The 19,609-nt window shown below is 37.9% G+C and overlaps 1 protein-coding gene across 1 annotated transcript; it reads right to left on the bottom strand.

The window, feature by feature from the left end:
* Window positions 1-2,735: 2,735 nt before the first annotated feature.
* On the bottom strand, window positions 2,736-6,624 carry LOC117337847 (zinc finger BED domain-containing protein 1-like). The gene is made up of 4 exons (XM_033898972.1): window positions 6,028-6,624; window positions 5,646-5,808; window positions 5,353-5,453; window positions 2,736-2,786 (listed from the first exon to the last, which is right to left on the bottom strand). The coding sequence occupies exons 1-4, from the start codon at window positions 6,622-6,624 to the stop codon at window positions 2,736-2,738; spliced, it is 912 nt and encodes a 303-aa protein (XP_033754863.1).
* Window positions 6,625-19,609: the final 12,985 nt, after the last annotated feature.

Raw genomic sequence — 19,609 nt, 5'->3', positions numbered from 1 at the left:
CACGATGATGTTTAACATAATTGATTTCACGATCAAAGGTTACAATAGAAAGAATGCTTTCTTTTGGCACTTCCATTCCCAAGTTATGCCGAAACGCACCTTTAAACACGAGGTCAAATTTGGAAGTCGATCTGTAGCACAGATCTCATACAAATTAATAATGATTCCATAATACAATTACGCAATCCAAATTTAGGAATGACATCAAGTGATCCGTCTTCATTAAGTCCTGAATTGTCGATAAATGTTCAACCTAACCAGGCGATAACTACTACATGGTATTGTAATCACAAGAGAACCACATTTAATTTGTGTTTTGGTCTATAATCTAACGTAAAACTTTTGTGGGTGTTTTTAACCGGAAGAATTGAGCTTAAGTTATATTGATATTTCTTCAACAATCCTGTTAAAGACTATACTCCACTGGATAATAATCTCTTTTACTATCGGAGATTATTCTGGGCCAATACGGAATTAACCTTAATATTTTTTCGCCAATTCTTAACTAATCGCCTTTCTTGAACGACTGTGAAAAATACATTACACAAAGACATTTTGGTTTCATTGTGTTTTGTCTACATACGCTTATGAAGACTTCGATCGTTCTCATGTGCTGATGCCTTCGAGAGTATAACAGGCTGCCATAATTATTCTTGTATCTGTTGACATATCATTAGACGTTTTCGACATGCTCCTATATGTGGCCATGTTAAATGTTCAGGGAACCATTTCGTCGTGTTTGGTATATCCAGAGATTATTTGTGTTTTTTTATTGATTTAACGTTCTCGCAACAGCTATGCTCATATAAGGACGGTTTTGGTTTGGTTTATTTAACGTCCTATTAACAGCTAAGGTCATTTAAGGACGGTCTCCCGTGCGTGCGACATGCATGCGTGTGGTGAGTGCGTATGTGTGTTTTGGGAGGCTGCGATATGTTCGTGTTAAGTCTCCTTGTGATAGGCCGGAACTTTTGCCGATTTATAGTGCTACCTCACTGCAGCATACTGCCGAAGACACCCACCAGGGTCATTTAAGGATGTGCCGACAGGTTTTGGAGGTGGAGGAAAGACGGAGTACCCGGAGAAAACCCACCGGCCTACGGTCAGTACCTGGCAACTGCCCCTCGAAGGTCTCGAACTCGCAACCCAGAGGTTGAGGGCTAGTGACAAAGTGTCGGGACACCTTAACCACCGCGGCCGCTCATATGAGGACGGCTGTCAAAGAGATAGCCATATAAAGGAAACAACAAGGAACAGAAAGATAGAGCGGTGAGGAAAAAATGAAAGATTAAAAATTTCAAGGGTTATATCTGTATGTTAGCCGTACTTAAAAGTTACGATCCGTTTCACAAAGTATGTTACACACACATACGCACTCACTTCACGCATGCATATCGCACGCACGAAAGGCTGTCCTTAAATGACCTTAGCTGTTAGTAGGACGTTAAACAAATCAAACCAAACCAATGTGTAACTTACGAGTGGTTTGACGGTTATCCCACAAGCAAGGTGAAACTTAACGACCCTTAGAGGTAGTGTCGAGCTGTATGTATCATTGCACCCATCATTGCGTATACCAATCCATTCACACTACGTTACATGAACATCTAACAACATCCCATAGGGGTTACGTCGAGGTGACCTTTTGGATTAGCTAATCAAATGACTACTTCCAGAATCTTGGAAGTGAATTTTATATGTCCGAATTAGCATGACTAGAGTGCATATATTAAATTATATGTCACTTTGTTTCAAGTCATTTCGTCCTACATAGCATATAGCTATATACATGTCCCGAAATGGTTTGCTTCAGATGCATGCTGTGGCGAAATCGTTTGCTTCCAAGACATCGACAAATTGACAAGTTGCCCTGAAAGTGAAATTCACACATCTCAAAGGTTTGGTTTGGTTTGGTTTATTTTGTTTAACGTCCTATTAACAGCTAAGGTCATTTAAGGACGGTCTCCCGTGCGTAAGACATGCATCGTGTGGTGAGTGCGCATGTGTGTTTTGGGAGGCCGCGGTATGTTCGTGTTAAAAAGTCTCCTTGTGATAGGTCGGAACTTTTGCCGATTTATAGTGCTATCTCACTGAAGCATATTGCCGAAGACACCCAGCAGGACACCCCCCCACCCGGTCACATTATACTGACAACGTCATCAGAACATGACCCCACATGGGATGTTGTTAGATGTTCATGTAACGTAGTGTGAATGACCATCTAGATTTTAATTAGATTGTGCGAATCCCAAACGGTGAATGAAATGGTATTGATAAAAGAGAAAATGAGGAGAGAGTATATATAGAGAGAAAGACTTATCTAGCTACGAACGATAAGAATATGATTGAGCGCTACCGTGTGCAACGAAGCGCGATTGAACATATTTGTTATTATTAAAGAGGATTTACTCATCATCACTAACCGTTCCCACACCATTGACCCTTAGTATTATGCGTAAGGTGGATTCTTTTCAGAAACCGCGGATCTACATAGGGGGCCGCGGTGGACGAGTGGTTAAGGTATCTCGACACTTTATCATTAGCCTCTAGACTACCTCTGGTTGCGTTTCGAAACCTACGTGGGGCAGTTGCCAGGTACTGAAAGTCGGTCGGTGGTTTTTCTCCGGGCACTCCGGCTTTCCTCCACCTCCAAAACCTGGGACGTTCTTAAATGACCCTGGCTCGTAATAGGACGTTAAACAAAATAAACCAAACCAAACCAAACCTACTTAGGATCATCTGTCCCTCACATCACAAAGCATGTGACTGATGGAATCGCCCATCACCTGAAAAAGAACACAAGTTTTAAACTTGATGTGATATATTTTAAAATAGACGTTCTATTCCATTGCTCGTATCCTGCATGTTGTCGGTGTCATCGATATCACTTTTGATCAAATCAGTGTCCCTTCCGCTGACTAGCATATGTATGTCTGCATGAATGGATTCCGTGCATCAAATATCCAAGATGTCGTTGAAAGATGCAGGTAAACAAAACAAGTCCTCACGCATGAAAACTATCAAAATTCATAGCTCGGCTACGTCACAACTTCCCCAATATCCAGAACTGACATGTCAGAGTAGTTTACCTTGACAGTATTCTAAAATTCGCAATGGAAACTTAACAGAGATATAGAAATAATCGTCCGTGTTTATGACCTGTTCATAGGCAAAAGATGAGAAAATCTTTCTTTCTTGATTGTTTGTAAAGAAATACAAACACAAGATTCAAAACACTTTTTGAGGTTTTATTACAATAATATCACCAAATATATCTGTACTGTAATAAAATAAGTGATATCTCCCAATATTGACAAAATACCGACATCAGTGTTTGAATTATATACATATATACGTGTAAACATATAACCTTTATTTTTGTGTGGGACTCCTTTTCTTCACTGTCTACCGTCTATCGTTCTTGACATGCGATGTCGTATCTAAAATCAGTATAATGCATATGATGACAATCATGTCTTCCCAATTTGCAGATGCAGAAATCGATCACTAGTATCTACACTCAAATCATAACACTCGGTCTCCAGGCACCTCATTGTTAGAGCTTGCAACGAAAAAAACATTGTCATAACTAGCTCTCGAACTTTTATTTATTGATTATTCTTTAGCTTTCCATTTTATTAGCTCACCATCATCAGATGGTGGGCTATTCAAATCGCCCTGCGTCCGTGGTCCGTGGTCCGTCCGTCCGTCCATCCCTCCGTCCGTAAACAATTCTTGTTATCGCTATTTCTCAGAAAGTACTGAAGGGATCTTTCTCAAATTTCATATGTAGGTTTCCCTTGGTGCCTAGTTATGCATATTGCATTTTGAGACCAATCGGAAAACAACATGGCCGACAGGCAGCCATCTTGGATTTTGAGAATTGAAGTTTGTTATCGCTATTTCTGAAAAAGTACTGAAGGGATCTTTCTCAAATTTCATATGTAGGTTCCTCTTGGTGCCTAGTTATACATATTGCATTTTGAGACCAATCGGAAAACAACATGGCCGACAGGCAGCCATCTTCGATTTTGACCATTGAAGTTTGTTATCGCTATTTCTCAGAAAGCACTGAAGGGATCTTTCTCAAATTTCATATATAGGTTCCCCTTGGTTCCTAGTTATGCATATTGCATTTTGAGACCAATCGGAAAACAACATGGCCGACAGGCAGCCATCTTGGATTTTGACAATTGAAGTTTGTTATCGCTATTTCTCAGAAAGCACTGAAGGGATCTTTCTCAAATTTCATATATAGGTTCCCCTTGGTTCCTAGTTATGGATATTGCATTTTGAGACCAATCGGAAAACAACATGGCCGACAGGCAGCCATCATGGATTTTGACAATTGAAGTTTGTTATCGCTGTTTCTCAGAAAGCACTGAAGGGATCTTTCTCAAATTTCATATGTAGGTTCCTCTTGGTGCCTAGTTATGCATATTGCATTTTGAGACCAATCGGAAAATAACATGGCCGACAGGCAACCATCTTGTATTTTGACAATTGAAGTTTGTTATCGCTATTTTTCAGAAAGTACTGAAGGGATCTTTCTCAAACTTTTTTGTAAGTTCCCCTTGGTCTGTAGTTCTGCATATTGCATCTTGGGACCAATAAGAAAACAACATGGCCGACAGGCAGCCATCTTGGATTTTGAAAATTGAAGTTTGTTATCGCTATTTATCAGAAATTGCTGAATGGATCCTTCTGAAATTTCATTGTAGGTTGCCCTCTGTGCCTAGTTATGCATATTGAATTTTGAGACCAGTCAGAAAACAACCTGGCCGACAGGCAGCCATCTTGTATTTTGACGATTGAAGTTTGTTATCACTATTTTACAGAAGGTATACTGAAGGGATCTTTCTCAAATTTCATATGTAGGTTCCCCGTGGTCCCTGGTGTTGCATGTTGGGACCAATTCGAAAACAACATGGCCGACAGACAGCCATAATCGCTAAATCTTAATTTTTATACATTTTGTATATAGGTTCCCCTTGTTTGAAAAGTACTAGAGGGCTGTTTCTGAATTTACACAGATTAGTAAGACTTAGAGGAAGGGAAAAGTAGAGAAAAGATCAATCTGACATGGAACCTATAAAGATCATTCAATGGTGGGCGCCAAGATCCCTCTGGGATATCTTGTGTAGTAGCTTAATTATAGGGCTGTAACGATACTTTCCCTCGCGATACGATACGCATTTCGATACAGGACCCACGATACGATATGTATCTCGATACATCAAATGATTTCACAAAATTACAAAACAATAAGACACTTTTTGCTTTCCAGATTTTAATGTTTTAATTTGTTTAGATCTTTAAACATGCATATTTTTTTTTATTCAATTTGTCTACATCTTCGGGAGCAAGGCAGCTGCGTTGACTGGTCACTATGTCTTCAGCTGTGGAGAACACACGTTCACTTGGAACATTATTCCAGTGACTGTCAGATAATACTGAATAATATTGGACAGCATAGGGTATCTATAACCATTTTGACACCACCATTTCAAGGGATTGCAGTCAAGTGGAGGAATGGGTTCACTGAAATAACCCCGCACTTCAGCATTGGCAATATCTAAAGGGTTTCATTTGCTGGCTCAGTTCCAGTAATAAAAACATCACCAAACAAGTTTTTGATGTTGAACCTGTTCCAGACTCCTTGGATGAAGATGACTGTGAAGTACTTGTAGTCTCAGCTGTAGGTGGCAGCTGATCTAGAGTTGGCAGTTGGGGCTGTGTCTCAAGACTTGGACCAGGCTCTGGGTCATCATCAACTGGCTCAGTTTTAATATGTTGCTGGACATGACCCTAAAAGTAGAAGTTAGATAAATTGTGTAATGAAAAGTTTATATACATGTGTATCACTGTATATATTCATTATATTGTGTGTTCATGTGTCATTAATGTAAATTCAATAAAATCATCTTTGTCAAAACTTGTGCAAAAATTAAATTGTTTTGTATTCTGACCAAATGTCGAAGAAGGTTGATTTGAATTTAAATAATTAATATTTAATTGAATACCAACTTGAGTTAACACCTTCTGAATGATCACATCATGTAGTTCCTGTCTGTGAATGCCATCCAGCTGAGGGAGTGATTTGAACCTAGGGTCGACTGCTGAACTAATGAGCAGAAACTGTTCAATTTCAGGATCCTTATACCTGGACATCATGTCTTGTTGTATAGCCACTTTCAGCTGTCGGATAAGAGAAGACTCTGTGCCAACCAATTCCATGGATTTAAAAATCTTGTACTTCATGGGATAAATCAGGGAGACTGTTGGCTGTTTTTCATCACATAGCACTGTTGTAATGTCTTTCATGTCTTTCAGAATAGAAACAGCATCCTCAAGATTTGTAATGTCCTCTTCTCTTAGTGTGTCAAGATCCTTGATATTTTTCCTTACATCCCCACTCATTAAAGTAGCAGTTATAGCAGGCTGTCGTTCCAGATATCTAACCATCATGTCATAGCTACTGTTCCAGCGCGTAGCAACATCAATAATAAGTTTGTGATGTGGAAGTTTCAAGAGATCTTGTTTGGTTTTTAGCAAACTGTTAGCCACTGAACTTCGATGAAAGAATGCTACAATCCTTTTCACCCTACTTAAAAGAGTCTTCATGTATGCTACACCCAAGCCCCTTTTGTAGCAAGGTTAACTGTGTGGGCAAAACATTTGATGTTGGGGCCTAGTCCAGCAGCTTTAACAGCTCCATCCATGTTGCTTGCATTGTCAGTAACAACAGGTACCTGTCCATTTAATCTTGTCAAACCCCACTCAACAATAGCACCAGAGAGAACTGCGCCTACATTGACAGCTGTAGTTTGTAGAACACGACTACAGAGCATTCAATTTTTATTTAGGTAATGAGCCGTTATTGTTATGTAACTCTCCACTGCCCATGACGTCCACCCATCAGTTGTTATAGCTACGTAACTAGTATTTGCAAGTTCATTCAGTACATCCAGTTTTGTTTCCTCATACAACTGAGGAATGAGTTTTTCACTGAAATATGGTCTGGACGGAATCTTATACTTTGGTTCCAGAGTGTTAACCATCGCTTGGAAACCTACATTTTCTACAATCGAATATGGCCTCATATCAACGGCAATGAATTTCCCGATTGACTTCGTAATTGCTGCTGCTCTGTCAATATTGAATCGTAATGGCTTTGATCAAACATCACTTATCTTAAGTTGTTTCGATTCCCGTGTTAAACCCGATGCGTCGTCAGTTTTTCGTTTAGCTGAACTGCCGGTCTCCGGCAAGATTACATCAGGATGATGCCGTTTCAGATGGGTATTCGTGTTTGTTGTGGCTCCCGTGTACTTTGTCATGTAATCACAGAGCCTACAAACTACAACGTGTTTGTTTACTGTTTCTTTCCCGTCAACCGTTTCGTATGGAAATCCAAATTGTCGCCAAACGGCCGACTTCAATGTTGCAGGTGGCGAGGCAAGCTTCCTCCTCTCGGCCATGTTGCTTTTTCTAGTAGGTTGAAAATTACTGTCATTAAAACACTTGCACTGCCTCTTATAACACATTTACTTTATTCTCTTCCAAACCCTGATAAAAAATGGATTAATGAAATAAACTCAATTTTCTACAGGTTCATATGGGGATATAAACCGGATAAAATTAAACGAAATACTATGATTCTTGATTATGAAGAGGGTGGATTAAAGATGATACATATTGACAGTTTTATGAAATATTTAAAAATTAAATGGATTAAAAGACTATATAATGAAGCCGGTGACTGGCAATCCTTAGTAAAGACAAACTTTATTAAATTTGGAGGGGAAAGGATGTGGAGCGTGGGTAAATTAAAACTAAAAGAAATAGCAAACACCTTAACTAATCCTTTTTGGAAAGATGTTATTTTAGCATGGGCAGAGTATTAAGACGACGACCTATCATCTGTCCTCGAGGAGGATATCTTAAATTATGTACCACTTACTCTCTTTAGACAGTTTCTTTTGCATGAAGAAAATGGAATTAAAACAGTTAAAGATTTTTTTAGATAATAACCTGGAATTTCTACCTTTCAATATGGTAAAAATAAAATGTGATAATCTCAATTTTTTACAATATTTTTCAGTAGTAAAAAAGATACAAAAAGAACAATTAAATCATGTGAGAAGAGAAAATGTTACAGGAAGAAGTACAGATTTGTTTAAAAAGTTATTGAAATGAAAGATCTAAAATATGTCTATCAATCTCTTATGAAAAGTTATAAACAATACCCTATAGAAAAGCAAGAGAAATGGATTAGAAAAATTAATATAAATCGAAATGAGGAACTTGATTGGAATAAAATCTATACCATAAGCTTTAAGGTTACTATGGAAACAAAGTTTCAAAATTTACATTTTAAAATTCTCCATAGGATCTTAAGTACAAATACTTTTCTATATCAAATTAATGCAATTGATGATAGTTTATGTACCTTCTGTAGGGATTCCCCTGAAACTATTGAACACTTATTTTTTTATTGTAGGAAAGTAGATAGAATATGGATTGAATTGAGAAATTGGTTGAATAATATAAACCTAAATAATTCTAGAATAACAGCTCAGATGGGGATCAAAGACATACTATTTATTTGTGACAATGGACCGCCAATAACAAACTATCTAATACTGATAATTAAATATTATATTTATAACTGTCGATTCAGAAAGACCCTACCAACTTGTGATGGTAGTAAGAAACAATTTCTAAAAATAAAGCAAGTAGAGAGAATCTTGGCTTCAGAAAACAATACTATAGATAATTTTAACCAGAAATGGTTCCCCCTTAACAATTGATTTTTCTTTTCTTTTTTGCTGTTTTTGTTAGGTTATTTTTTTTCAAGGTCTACCATTTCATTGTTCCTTCCTTGATAACAGGTGTTTTTAATGTTATATTTGTAACCCAGTGCATGTGGCATAGGTGAGATTTGGAATTTCATGATATATAAACACCTTTATCTATCAGAAGGTAATATATATATAATTTTTGTTTATGAGGATAAATCATTGTGCATTTATATGTGTGTGTGTGTGTGTGTGTATCAGTGGGTGGGTATATGTTTTGGGTGTAAGATTGTGCAATTCAAAATTAAGTCAAATATATTTATATAAAATGATGCCAGTCCCAACTGACCCTTGTGGTAACACAGTGGACTTTTTTTGGGTCATGTTTGTTTCTGTGCTGTACATTTTATGTATCATATACGAATATTAATGCATGCAAGTATGTATAAGAGTGCACGTGTGAATGAATGTGTTAGGTTGATTGAATGCATTTGTAAAAAAAGGTGTACATGTATTGACAGAGTTTATGCATAAATGTACCTTGTTCAAATTACACATATGCCACACGTCTGTTTGTTTATATTTTTGTTTAATTTGTTTTTGTTTTTTTTTCCTTTTTCTTTTTGTCTTTTCCTTTTCTTTTCTCTTTGTGATGTGTGATTTGTTTTTTTTTTTTTTTTTTTTTTTTAATGTAGGTTTGACAGTGTATATGCTGTATTCACCTTAGTTAACTATGTTCCTTTATTCTGTGAACAAAAAACAATTATTTGGTGCTTTGACACAGTTTGTGTGCTAAATATGGGGGATACTTTATATATATTGCGATATTTGAGTATTAGATAAGTATAGATACTCAAATTTCCCTTTTCAATGTTTGTTCTTTTTCATTATTTCTTCTTTGTAAAGTAAATATGTCGTCTATTTCTATTAAGGTTTCCTATTGGTGATACATCATTTGCACACATACATGGTTATACGTTATTTTGGAGAGTTTTTGGAAATTATACTTATCGTTGAATTTTAAAATAATATATCAATCAATGTAGCTCTTAGCATGAATGTGTGCAAATGTAGCTCCCATATTGCTTTGTTGAAAAAGTATGTATATAAACGCATATAAATAATTATACTGTATGAAAGAGTTTGTAGAATGAATGATTTTTCTTTTTTATTACAAAACGAGCAAATGGGCTGAAATGAGAGCGCGCAAAGGGCGACAACTCGTTAACTCAGGTAATTAAGGTATCGCGATACTAAATTTACGTAGCGTGTATCGTATCGCGGTTATGTACGATGACATTTATCGTAGTATCGATATATCGTTACAGCCCTATTCATTATAAACATTTGACTTGTTGACTGTCGGTGAGCGCTGTATCGATATGTGCCAACATGTGCCTTACCTTCTGCCGCCAGGCCTGTACCTTGGTAGGAAAGGAGACGCTTACATGCATAATATTCAGGTACTCCTGTTACTTACACGTAGCGTACGAACATATTAACACCCAGTTTTGTGAATCGGTACATACATAAGCTACGAACGGGGACTTACGTACTCGTAACTTGATACACTAAGGTGCAAGATACACTTTGTTTATGAAACGCTTTCCTGTCCACGTTTCGAAGGAACTCTTTGTATTTCTTTGGAATTCCATAATGCATTTGATTTTCCTTAACTATACGTATAAAGCTATATTTTGAACTATTGCACGGTCACGTGCAAACTTTTGAACACCCGTGAACTTTTCGAATTTAGTCCTACGCTTTCAAGCGTCTTACTCACTCTGATGTCAATATTGCCAGACGACAGTCATGGCGACTTCTAGGCCTACATGAAAGTAGATTTCAGTGATTCTAAGTGTTTAAGCGATCATGTAATAAAACAGGTATATCATAGGTGTCTGTTCGATAGTCCAGAATATTTCACCCTTTCTACTGGGAATCGACCGATGTTCTATTGCACTCGGCCGCCTCGCGCATTAAAACATCGGTCGATTACCTCATGTCAAATATTCTGGACTTTTGCAGACGCCCATGATTATATTTGTATAATGTTATAACTTATACGAGAGATACATCTGTATTTCATATTGAATCTATACCTATGTATCTATAACTTTAATGATTTACTTAATACTTTTAATTATCTATGTTACCATTCACATGCATATGGGGTTGCTTTTGAACAGTCGTGTAAGTCGGTGTAAACATATCAATCATATCTATGCAAAAAGTTTTTCCTGACAAAGAATTGCTATTCTTAGGATGTTTAAATACATAAAATTGACAAAAAATCCCTCGAGATAATGTATCCTACCAACACTAGTATATACGAACATAATTTGAGCCATCTTCACACGGATATATTGCAACGTCGTCTTAAAGTCGATGAAGATAGAAGCTGCTCATATATCAAAACGTGTCATGCTGTTTTATCCGAATAAACTGTTACTTAAACTCTTAGTAAAATTAGATAACTGCATCAATATCATACTTTGTTTAAAATTGTTGATAAAAACACCTCTCATGATTAAGACTCAATTCATTAAAAAATAACGGTAACGACATATATCTGAGCAGTAGATGATAGTATTTAATCCCCGAGTCGTTTTTTGAAAATATTTGTTTAAATATATTTGAATACAGAAAGATAAGTATTAACCTATGTCAAGTAAGAAATTACGGAGATATTTTAAACTCAGTTTCCTAGCTAAGGGATGGATAGTCCTGTCTGCTTGGTCGTGGGGTTCTCCTGTCGGAAGATTGCGATCAGTTCTGCTTCCATTTCCCTCGCTACATTAACCAAGATTACTTCAGATGAATTCCGTCTCTGCCCTGAATGATACTACTTAATACCGACATCAATATTTCTATCCTCCGAGAGGTATTTTATATATATTGTACTCTAGACGTTTCTGTTTAACTGTATCTAACTAGGACAGTATATTTACATTAATGTATAGAAATAACAACAATGAGTCTTTCTGTCTTAAACTCATATGACGACAGCACAGAACAGCGTATGAATATTTTTCGGTGCTCTCCACATAGATTGAGAAATTAACTGATATACACATTATATTTTGCAACTATTATATCATTTATAGGTATTATTAGTGATTGATGATCAACGAATTGTATGTGTGTGTGTGTGTGTGTGTGTGTGTGTGTGTGTGTGTGTGTTTGGGGTGGGGGATGTTGCTTTCCACTGTCCCAATCCTAATCCTAAGATTGTAGCAATAAAATATTCTGAAAAAAATTATATCCAAAAATTTACCGGATTATAAATACTAGTATAACACATATGTTTTGTTTTACACCAGTGATGCTATGATAATTACATTCTTAACGACCTTTCAGCGCAAGGCGGCACATCAACTTATTTCCACATGTGTAAGTTAACTTAACAAAATGGCTAAGGTATGTGAAATCTTTCGAAAGATTTATCTTGATCCGCTATTTGAAGTCTACACAGAGAAGGGGGAGAGGAACACTGACGTCAACAAAAGGTTTTAATTCATAACAATTTGTTTGCCGTATCAACACGAGGTCAACGTATATTGAGTCTAAAGTGATTGATTATGACCACTCTTGTACGTCATGCGTCTGGAAACAGTTTATATTTTCCTTTTTAAAAACCCATGACCCGATATGTTGGTCATAACTCCCCAGAGTTCCAAGGGATGGGGTAACGCCGCATGGGAGGAGATGACAATATTTGTTTTTATATATAAAGATAAAACTTTCAGGTACTTTTTGGTTATTTTCACTTAGAAATTACTCCAACCCAGGGGTCGAGGGGAATAACCACTAACCAGTATGACTTTTTCACATCATGACAACCATATTTAAATAATCTTCACTAATAGATGTGCCGTCAGGTGCTTTCTCAAGATGTTAATATATATAAGCCGAAAACGTAAAGCCCCCCCTTCTAGTATGACACTGATCTGCTTCCCCTCTTGGTGGTTTCTGACATCCACACTAATTTGTCCCTAGCTGCTGTGAGGACGTCAGACCAATGTTTATATAATTGGTGCTTGTTGGTCTCTACCTGATTTTAAACTAGGCGATAAGTACCATTTATCACGTTGTCAGTATAATATAATATTGTGTGGTATCGAGCTTGGTACGAGGTTCTATGTAAACGCGTGTTGGTGTCCTCATCATTCATGGACTCGGTCCTTAATTGGCGATAAACAACAGCAAATGAAAATGTTGTCCAAGAAAGTATTCCCGGCTAACTCCATAATCTCATTCCCATCTGCTACCTCGCAGGTAAGGGCGTAAGAATTGTAACTGCTGCCCCCACTGCATGACCGTAAGAGGCGACTAAATTTGGGGTCTTATCTTTTTCTCTTCTTTCTGACCCTTTTCGTCTTCCTAATGTCTCCCTTGATAATGCCTCATTGGTTTGGTTTGGTTTATTTTGTTTAACGTCCTATTAACAGCTAAGGTCATTTAAGGACGGCCTCCCGTGCGTGCGACATGCATGCGTGTGATGAGTGCGTATGTGTGTTTTGGGAGGCTGCGGTATGTTTGTGTTAAGTCTCCTTGTGATAGGCCGGAACTTTTGCCGATTTAGAGTGCTACCTCACTGAAGCATACTGCCGAAGACACCCAGCAGCACACCCCACCCGGTCACATTATACTGACAACGAGCGAACCAGTCGTCCCACTCCTAATTTGCTGAGCGCTAAGCAGGAGCAGCAACTACCATTTTTAAAGACTCTGGTATGTCTCGGCCAGGGGACAGAACCCAAAGCCTTCCACACAGGGGCGAACGCTCAACTAAAGGCCAACAGTGAGGCATTGTCAAGGGAGACATTAGGAAGAAGAAAGTTGTTAAGAAAGAAGAGAAAAGATAAGATCCCAAGTTTAGTCGCCTCTTACGATCATGCAATGGGGGCAGCAGGTACAATTCCGTGAGGAAGGCTTTTGGTTCTGTCCCCTGGCCGATACATACTTTTAACAAGAGGCCCATGGGCCTTAACGGTCACCTGAGATTTGAAATATTTCAGTTAATTAAATTGACCATTTTTGGCCCCGCCCATAAGCCCCTAGGGGTCAGTCAGGGCCAACATTTGCATATTATCAAACTTTCATCCCATGCTGAAAATGTTTACCAAGTTAGAATGAATTGCAATAGAAATCAAACAAATCATTCAAAAACATGATTTCCCTATATAAACTATAGTAAAATTTACCCCCTCCCAAGGGGTAAATGTGTGACCCCAGGGCCATGAAATTCACAATTTTAGTAAAGCGTCTTAAGACCCTTCCATCTATAAACAGTAGTTGATTCTATCTTATTTCGGTCTGAAAAGAAGATTTTTGAAATTTCAGTCAATTTGACCCTTTTTAGCCCCACCCATTAGCCCCTAGGGGTCAGTCAGGGCCAACATGTGCATACCCTCAAACTGCCATCCCAAGCTGATAATGTTAACCAAATTAGAATGAATTCCAATAGAAATCAAACATATTATAGTCAAAAATGTGATTTCCCTATATAAAATATAGTAACGTTTACCCCCTCCCCAGGGGCAAACTTGAGACCCCAGGGTCATGAAATTCAAAATTTTAGTAAAGCACTTTAAGATGCTTCTAACTACAAAGAGTATTTGATTCCAACTTATTTCCGTCTTGAGAAGAAGATTTTTGAAATTTCAGTCAATTTGGCCCTATTTAGCCCCGCCCACTAGCCCCTGGGGGTCAGTCTGGGCAAACATGTGTATACCATCAAACTGCCTTCACAAGGTGATAATGTTAACCAAGTTAGAATGAATTCTATAGAATTCAAACAAATTATAATAAAAAATGTGATTTCCCTATATAAACTTAAGTAAAGTTTCCCCCCTCCCCAGGGGCAAGCTTGAGACCCCAGGGTCATGAAATTCACACTTTTAGTAAAGCACCTTAAGACCCTTCCAACTATAAAGAGTATTTGATTCCACCTAATTTTGGTCTTGAGAAGAAGATTTTTGAAATTTCAGTCAATTTGGCCCTTTTTAGCCCTGCCCATTAGCCCCTGGGGGTCAGTCAGGGCCAACATGTGCATGCCATCAAACTGTCATCCCATGCTGACAATGTTTACCAAATTAGAATGAATTCCAATACAAATCAAACAAATAAAAGTCAAAAATGTGATTTCCCTATATAAACTATAGTAAAGTTTACCCCCTCCCCAGGGGCAAACGTGAGACCCCTGGGTCATGAAATTTACAATTTTGGTAAAGCACCTTAAGACCCTTCCATCTATGAAGAGTGTTTGATTCCACCATATCTGAGAGTAGAGAAGAAGATTTTTGAAGTTTTAGTCAATTTGACCCTTTTTAGCCCCGCCCCTCAGGCCCCTGGGGGGTGGGGGACCATATAATTTACAATTTTGGTTGACCTTTAGCCATAGAAGCTTCCTGCCAAATATCATGGAATTTGGTTTAGGGGTTTTGGAGAAGAAGTCGAAAATGTAAATTGTTTACGGACGGACGACGCACGACGCACGACGCACGACGACGGACAAAAGGGGATTAGAATAGGTCACTTGAGACTTTGTCTCAGGTGACCTAAAAATGGTAGTTGCTGCCCCTGTTTAGCGCTCACCATGTTTGGAGTGGGACGACTAGTTCACCCGTTGTCAGTATAATGTGACCGGTTGGGGTGTGCTGCTGGATGTCTTCGGCAGTATGCTTCAGTGAGGTAGCACTATAAATCGGCAAAGGTTCCGGCCTATCACAAGGAGACTTAACACAAACATACCACAGCCTCCAAAAACACACATACCACACGCATGCATATCGCACGCTACGGGAGGCCTTCCTTAAATGACCAAAGCTGTTAATAGGACGTTAAATAAATCAAAATAGGAGTTTTCGATTGCTTTCGCTTTTCTTACTACAATTTCAATTTGCGTAAAAAAATGTGGTTAATACACGCGCCCGCCATATTGTGAAGTAACTGAACGAGAATGCAAATAGGTAAGATTGAAATATAAAAAGAAAGCGTTATATAGAAATAATATGCCCTGAAAACAAAATATTCATGATCAACCAGATACTGTCAGGAAAAGGATTTGTTTCGTTACCGTGATTAGTTAGAAACAAACTGCACATCCATTTTAGTATTAAAAATAATAAGATATATAAACATATCAACCTAATTTCGTTATCTTATTTTTTTGTTGAAACAACGTTCAATTGGAAGATTTTATTGCAGCTAAAAGTCCATATTTTATTTACACGGGCAGTTCAGACTGCCGGGGGACTGATGTAGTGATTATGTGAATTTAAAGTAATCCAGGAGACCTAATTAGGTAATATCTGAACCTAAATACACTTTAATAGATACCTTGGGAGTTATCTATTATCGTTAACACAGTAACTTATTGGTGATCTCAATACAGGCACATCAATAAATTAAAATTCAGCAAAGACAACCAGTCGTAGAGCATAAATCACTAATTTGAAAAGGGGAAACTCTATCTAATTACAAAAGTTATACGTAAATCTTTCCCTGAGGTAATATGATCAGGTATTATGATTTTACACAATCGCTTTGATTTAAATATGGATTGCGGCGATAATTTAATAGGAACTGTGATTTAAGCGGAACAAAATGCACGGTTGAAATTAAAAAAAAAAATCAAATGAATGAAATTCCATACGTCCTTTGTACACATATCACCTATACTGCTGGAAAAAAACGCAATTAAATAGGTTAGGTTTTACTTCCTGCGACCATATATGTTGAAAACTGTGTAGTCCTTGGCGTAACTGACGATTCCTCGTAGGGCATGGCGTTCGATTTGTACCTGCAGCCCACATGTTATGATTTGTAAGAGGAAAATTATTTTTGAATTTTATCCCTTTTTCTTCTTCCTTGGCACTGTCAGACAACAAAGAAACATTATGGGGCCTGTGGCTTTGCCGATACAACCCGAAACATGTAAAACTAGTTTCCTGATCTTTAGCTTAGTTGTTACAAGGTACCAATTCGTGACAGGTATGACACTTCAGTGTGATAGCACTATAAAAACGTCCATAAGGAGCCCCGACATTCAAGGACAGTTCCAAAATGACCTTATTGTTTCTGACAAACATCAATTTCGAACCAAAACATATAGTGCAGTTTCATAAGCATTATTCACCAAATCTTAATTTGTTTAATTTATATTTAAAGTCACTATCTACCAGTGTGTCCTTTGTAAAATTCCTTGAGATTGCTGGTAAAAACATGCGATAACTTCTGCGATAACCTTTGTGGCAACATGTGTGGTTACTTCTTTGGTATTTTCTGTGTTAACATATGTGATAACCTCTGTGATAACTTATGTGATTATCTCTGTAAAAAACCTTTATGTTAACTACTGTGATAACTTATGTGATAATCTCTGTAGTAACCTCTATCTGTGATAACCTCTGTGATAACTTCTGTGATAACTTATGTGATAAATTATGTGATAGCCTCTGTGATAGCCTCTATGATAGTCGCTGTAATAACCTCTGTGATAGCTTCTATGATAGTCGCTGTAATAACCTCTGTGATAGCCTCTGTGATAACTTCTGTAATAACCTCTGTGATAACCTCTGTGATAGCCTCTGTGATAACTTCTGTAATAACCTCTGTGATAACTTCTGTGATAACCTCTTTGATAACGTCTGTGATTACCTTTGTTATGCCTCTGTTAAAACCTGTGATTACCTTTGTGATAGCCTGTGATAGCCTCTGTGATAACTTCTGTGATAGCCTCTGTAATAACCTATGTGATAACTTCGATAACCTCTTTGATAACGTCTGTGATTAAATTTGTGATAGCCTCTGTGATAACCTGTGATAACTTCTGTGATAACCTGTGATAACTTCTGTGATAACCTCTGATATCTTCTGTAATAACCTCTGTGATAACTTCTGTGATAGCCTCTGTAATAACCTCTGTGATGATTTCTGTGGTAACTTCTGTGATAACCTCTTTGATAACGTCTGTGATTACCTTTGTTATACCTCTGTAATAACCTCTGTGATTACCTTTGTGATAACCTCTGTGATAGCCTCTGTAATAACCTATGTGATAACTTCGGTGATAACCTCTTTGAAAACGTCTGTGATTACATTTGTGATAACCTGTGATAACTTCTGTGATAACCTGTGATAACCTCTGATAACTTCTGTAATAACCTCTGTGATAACTTCTGTGATAGCCTCTGTAATAACCTCTGTGATGACCTCTGTGGTAACTTCAGTGATAACCTCTTTGATAACGTCTGTGATTACCTTTGTTATACCTCTGTGATAACCTCTGTGATTACCTTTGTGATAGCCTCTGTGATAACCTCTGTGATCACTTCTGTAATAACCTGTGATAACCCTTGTGAAAACTTCTGTTATTACCTCTAATAACCTCTGTGATAATAACCTCTGTGATTACCTTTGTGATAACCTCTGTGATAACCTTGTTTTGGGAGGGTGCAGTATGTTTTTGTTAATTCTCCTTGTGATAGGCCGGAACTTTTGCCGATTTATAGTGCTACTCACTGAAGCATACTGCCGAAGACACCCAGCAGCACACCCCACCCGGTCACATTATACTGACAACGGGCGAACCAGTCGTCTCACTCCTTGTATTCTGAGCGCTTAGCAGGAGCAGCAACTACCATTTTTAAAGACTCTGGTATGTCTCGGCCAGGGGACAGAACCCAAAGCCTTCCTCACAGGGGCGAACGCTCAACTGAAGACCAAAAGTGAGGCATTGTCAGGGGGGAGACATTAGGAAGAAGAAAGTTATTCAGAAAGAAGAGAAAAGATAAGATCCCAAATTTAGTCGTCTCATGATCATGCAATGGGGGCAGCAGGTACAATTCGTACGCCCTACGTGCAGCAATCTAATAAAAATCTAGATGGTCATTCACCCTACGTTACATTAACATCCAACAACATCCCATGAGGGGTCACGCCGAGGTGACCTTTTGGATTAGCCAATCAAATGACTACTTCCAGAATCTTGGAGGTGAATTTTATATGTGCGAATTAGCATGACTAGAGTGCATATATTAAATTATCTGTCAATTTCCTTTCAAGCCATTTCGTCCTACATAGCATATAGCTATATACATGTGCCGAAATAGTTTGCTTCAGATGCATGCTGTGGCGAAATCGTTTGCCCTGAAAATGAAATACACACATCTCAAAGGTCATCAGAACGTGACTCCTCATGGGATATTGTTAGATGTTCATGTAACGTAGTGTGAATGACCATCTAGATATTAATTAGATTGGTTTCCCGCAACTAAATTAGCGAGTCAGCTGTTTCCATATTGGACTCCCACAACTAATTCAGCGTGTCAGCTGATTCTCTTTAGGTCTCAAAAAACTAATGCAGAAAGTCAACTGGTTCTGCTTGTTGAACCATTTTTGTAATACTAATGTTTAGTTGCCTCCTGTAGACACAGTCCTGGTAGGAAATGAGATAAAGGTTTGGTTTAACCTTGTTAAACCTGCTATCAGCAGCTATGATAAGGACGGGCTGTGGGTATTTGCGTTTTTGAAGGCTGCTGTATAGTTTAGTACAAGTCTCCTTGTCATAAAGCAGAATTAATGACGGCTTGATAGCCGTGCCACTCCCAACAAGTTTGTGTTAAGCAGAACTTTAAATCGAATGGTTATCGCTATAACAATCAATCCGAAGAAAGATTGCAATTTGTTTCTAATATCCCACTTTATTTTTACCAGAAACGTCAATACACCAAGCAGTAATGTGTCATTCTTTACAGCGGTCGACTTCCAATCTATTTGTACAAAAGAAAATGTATCATATT

The sequence above is a fragment of the Pecten maximus genome, chromosome 11 (assembly GCF_902652985.1).
Source record: "Pecten maximus chromosome 11, xPecMax1.1, whole genome shotgun sequence".
Taxonomy (NCBI): Eukaryota; Metazoa; Mollusca; class Bivalvia; order Pectinida; family Pectinidae; genus Pecten; species Pecten maximus.
This window is presented reverse-complemented; position numbering and strand designations above follow the sequence as displayed.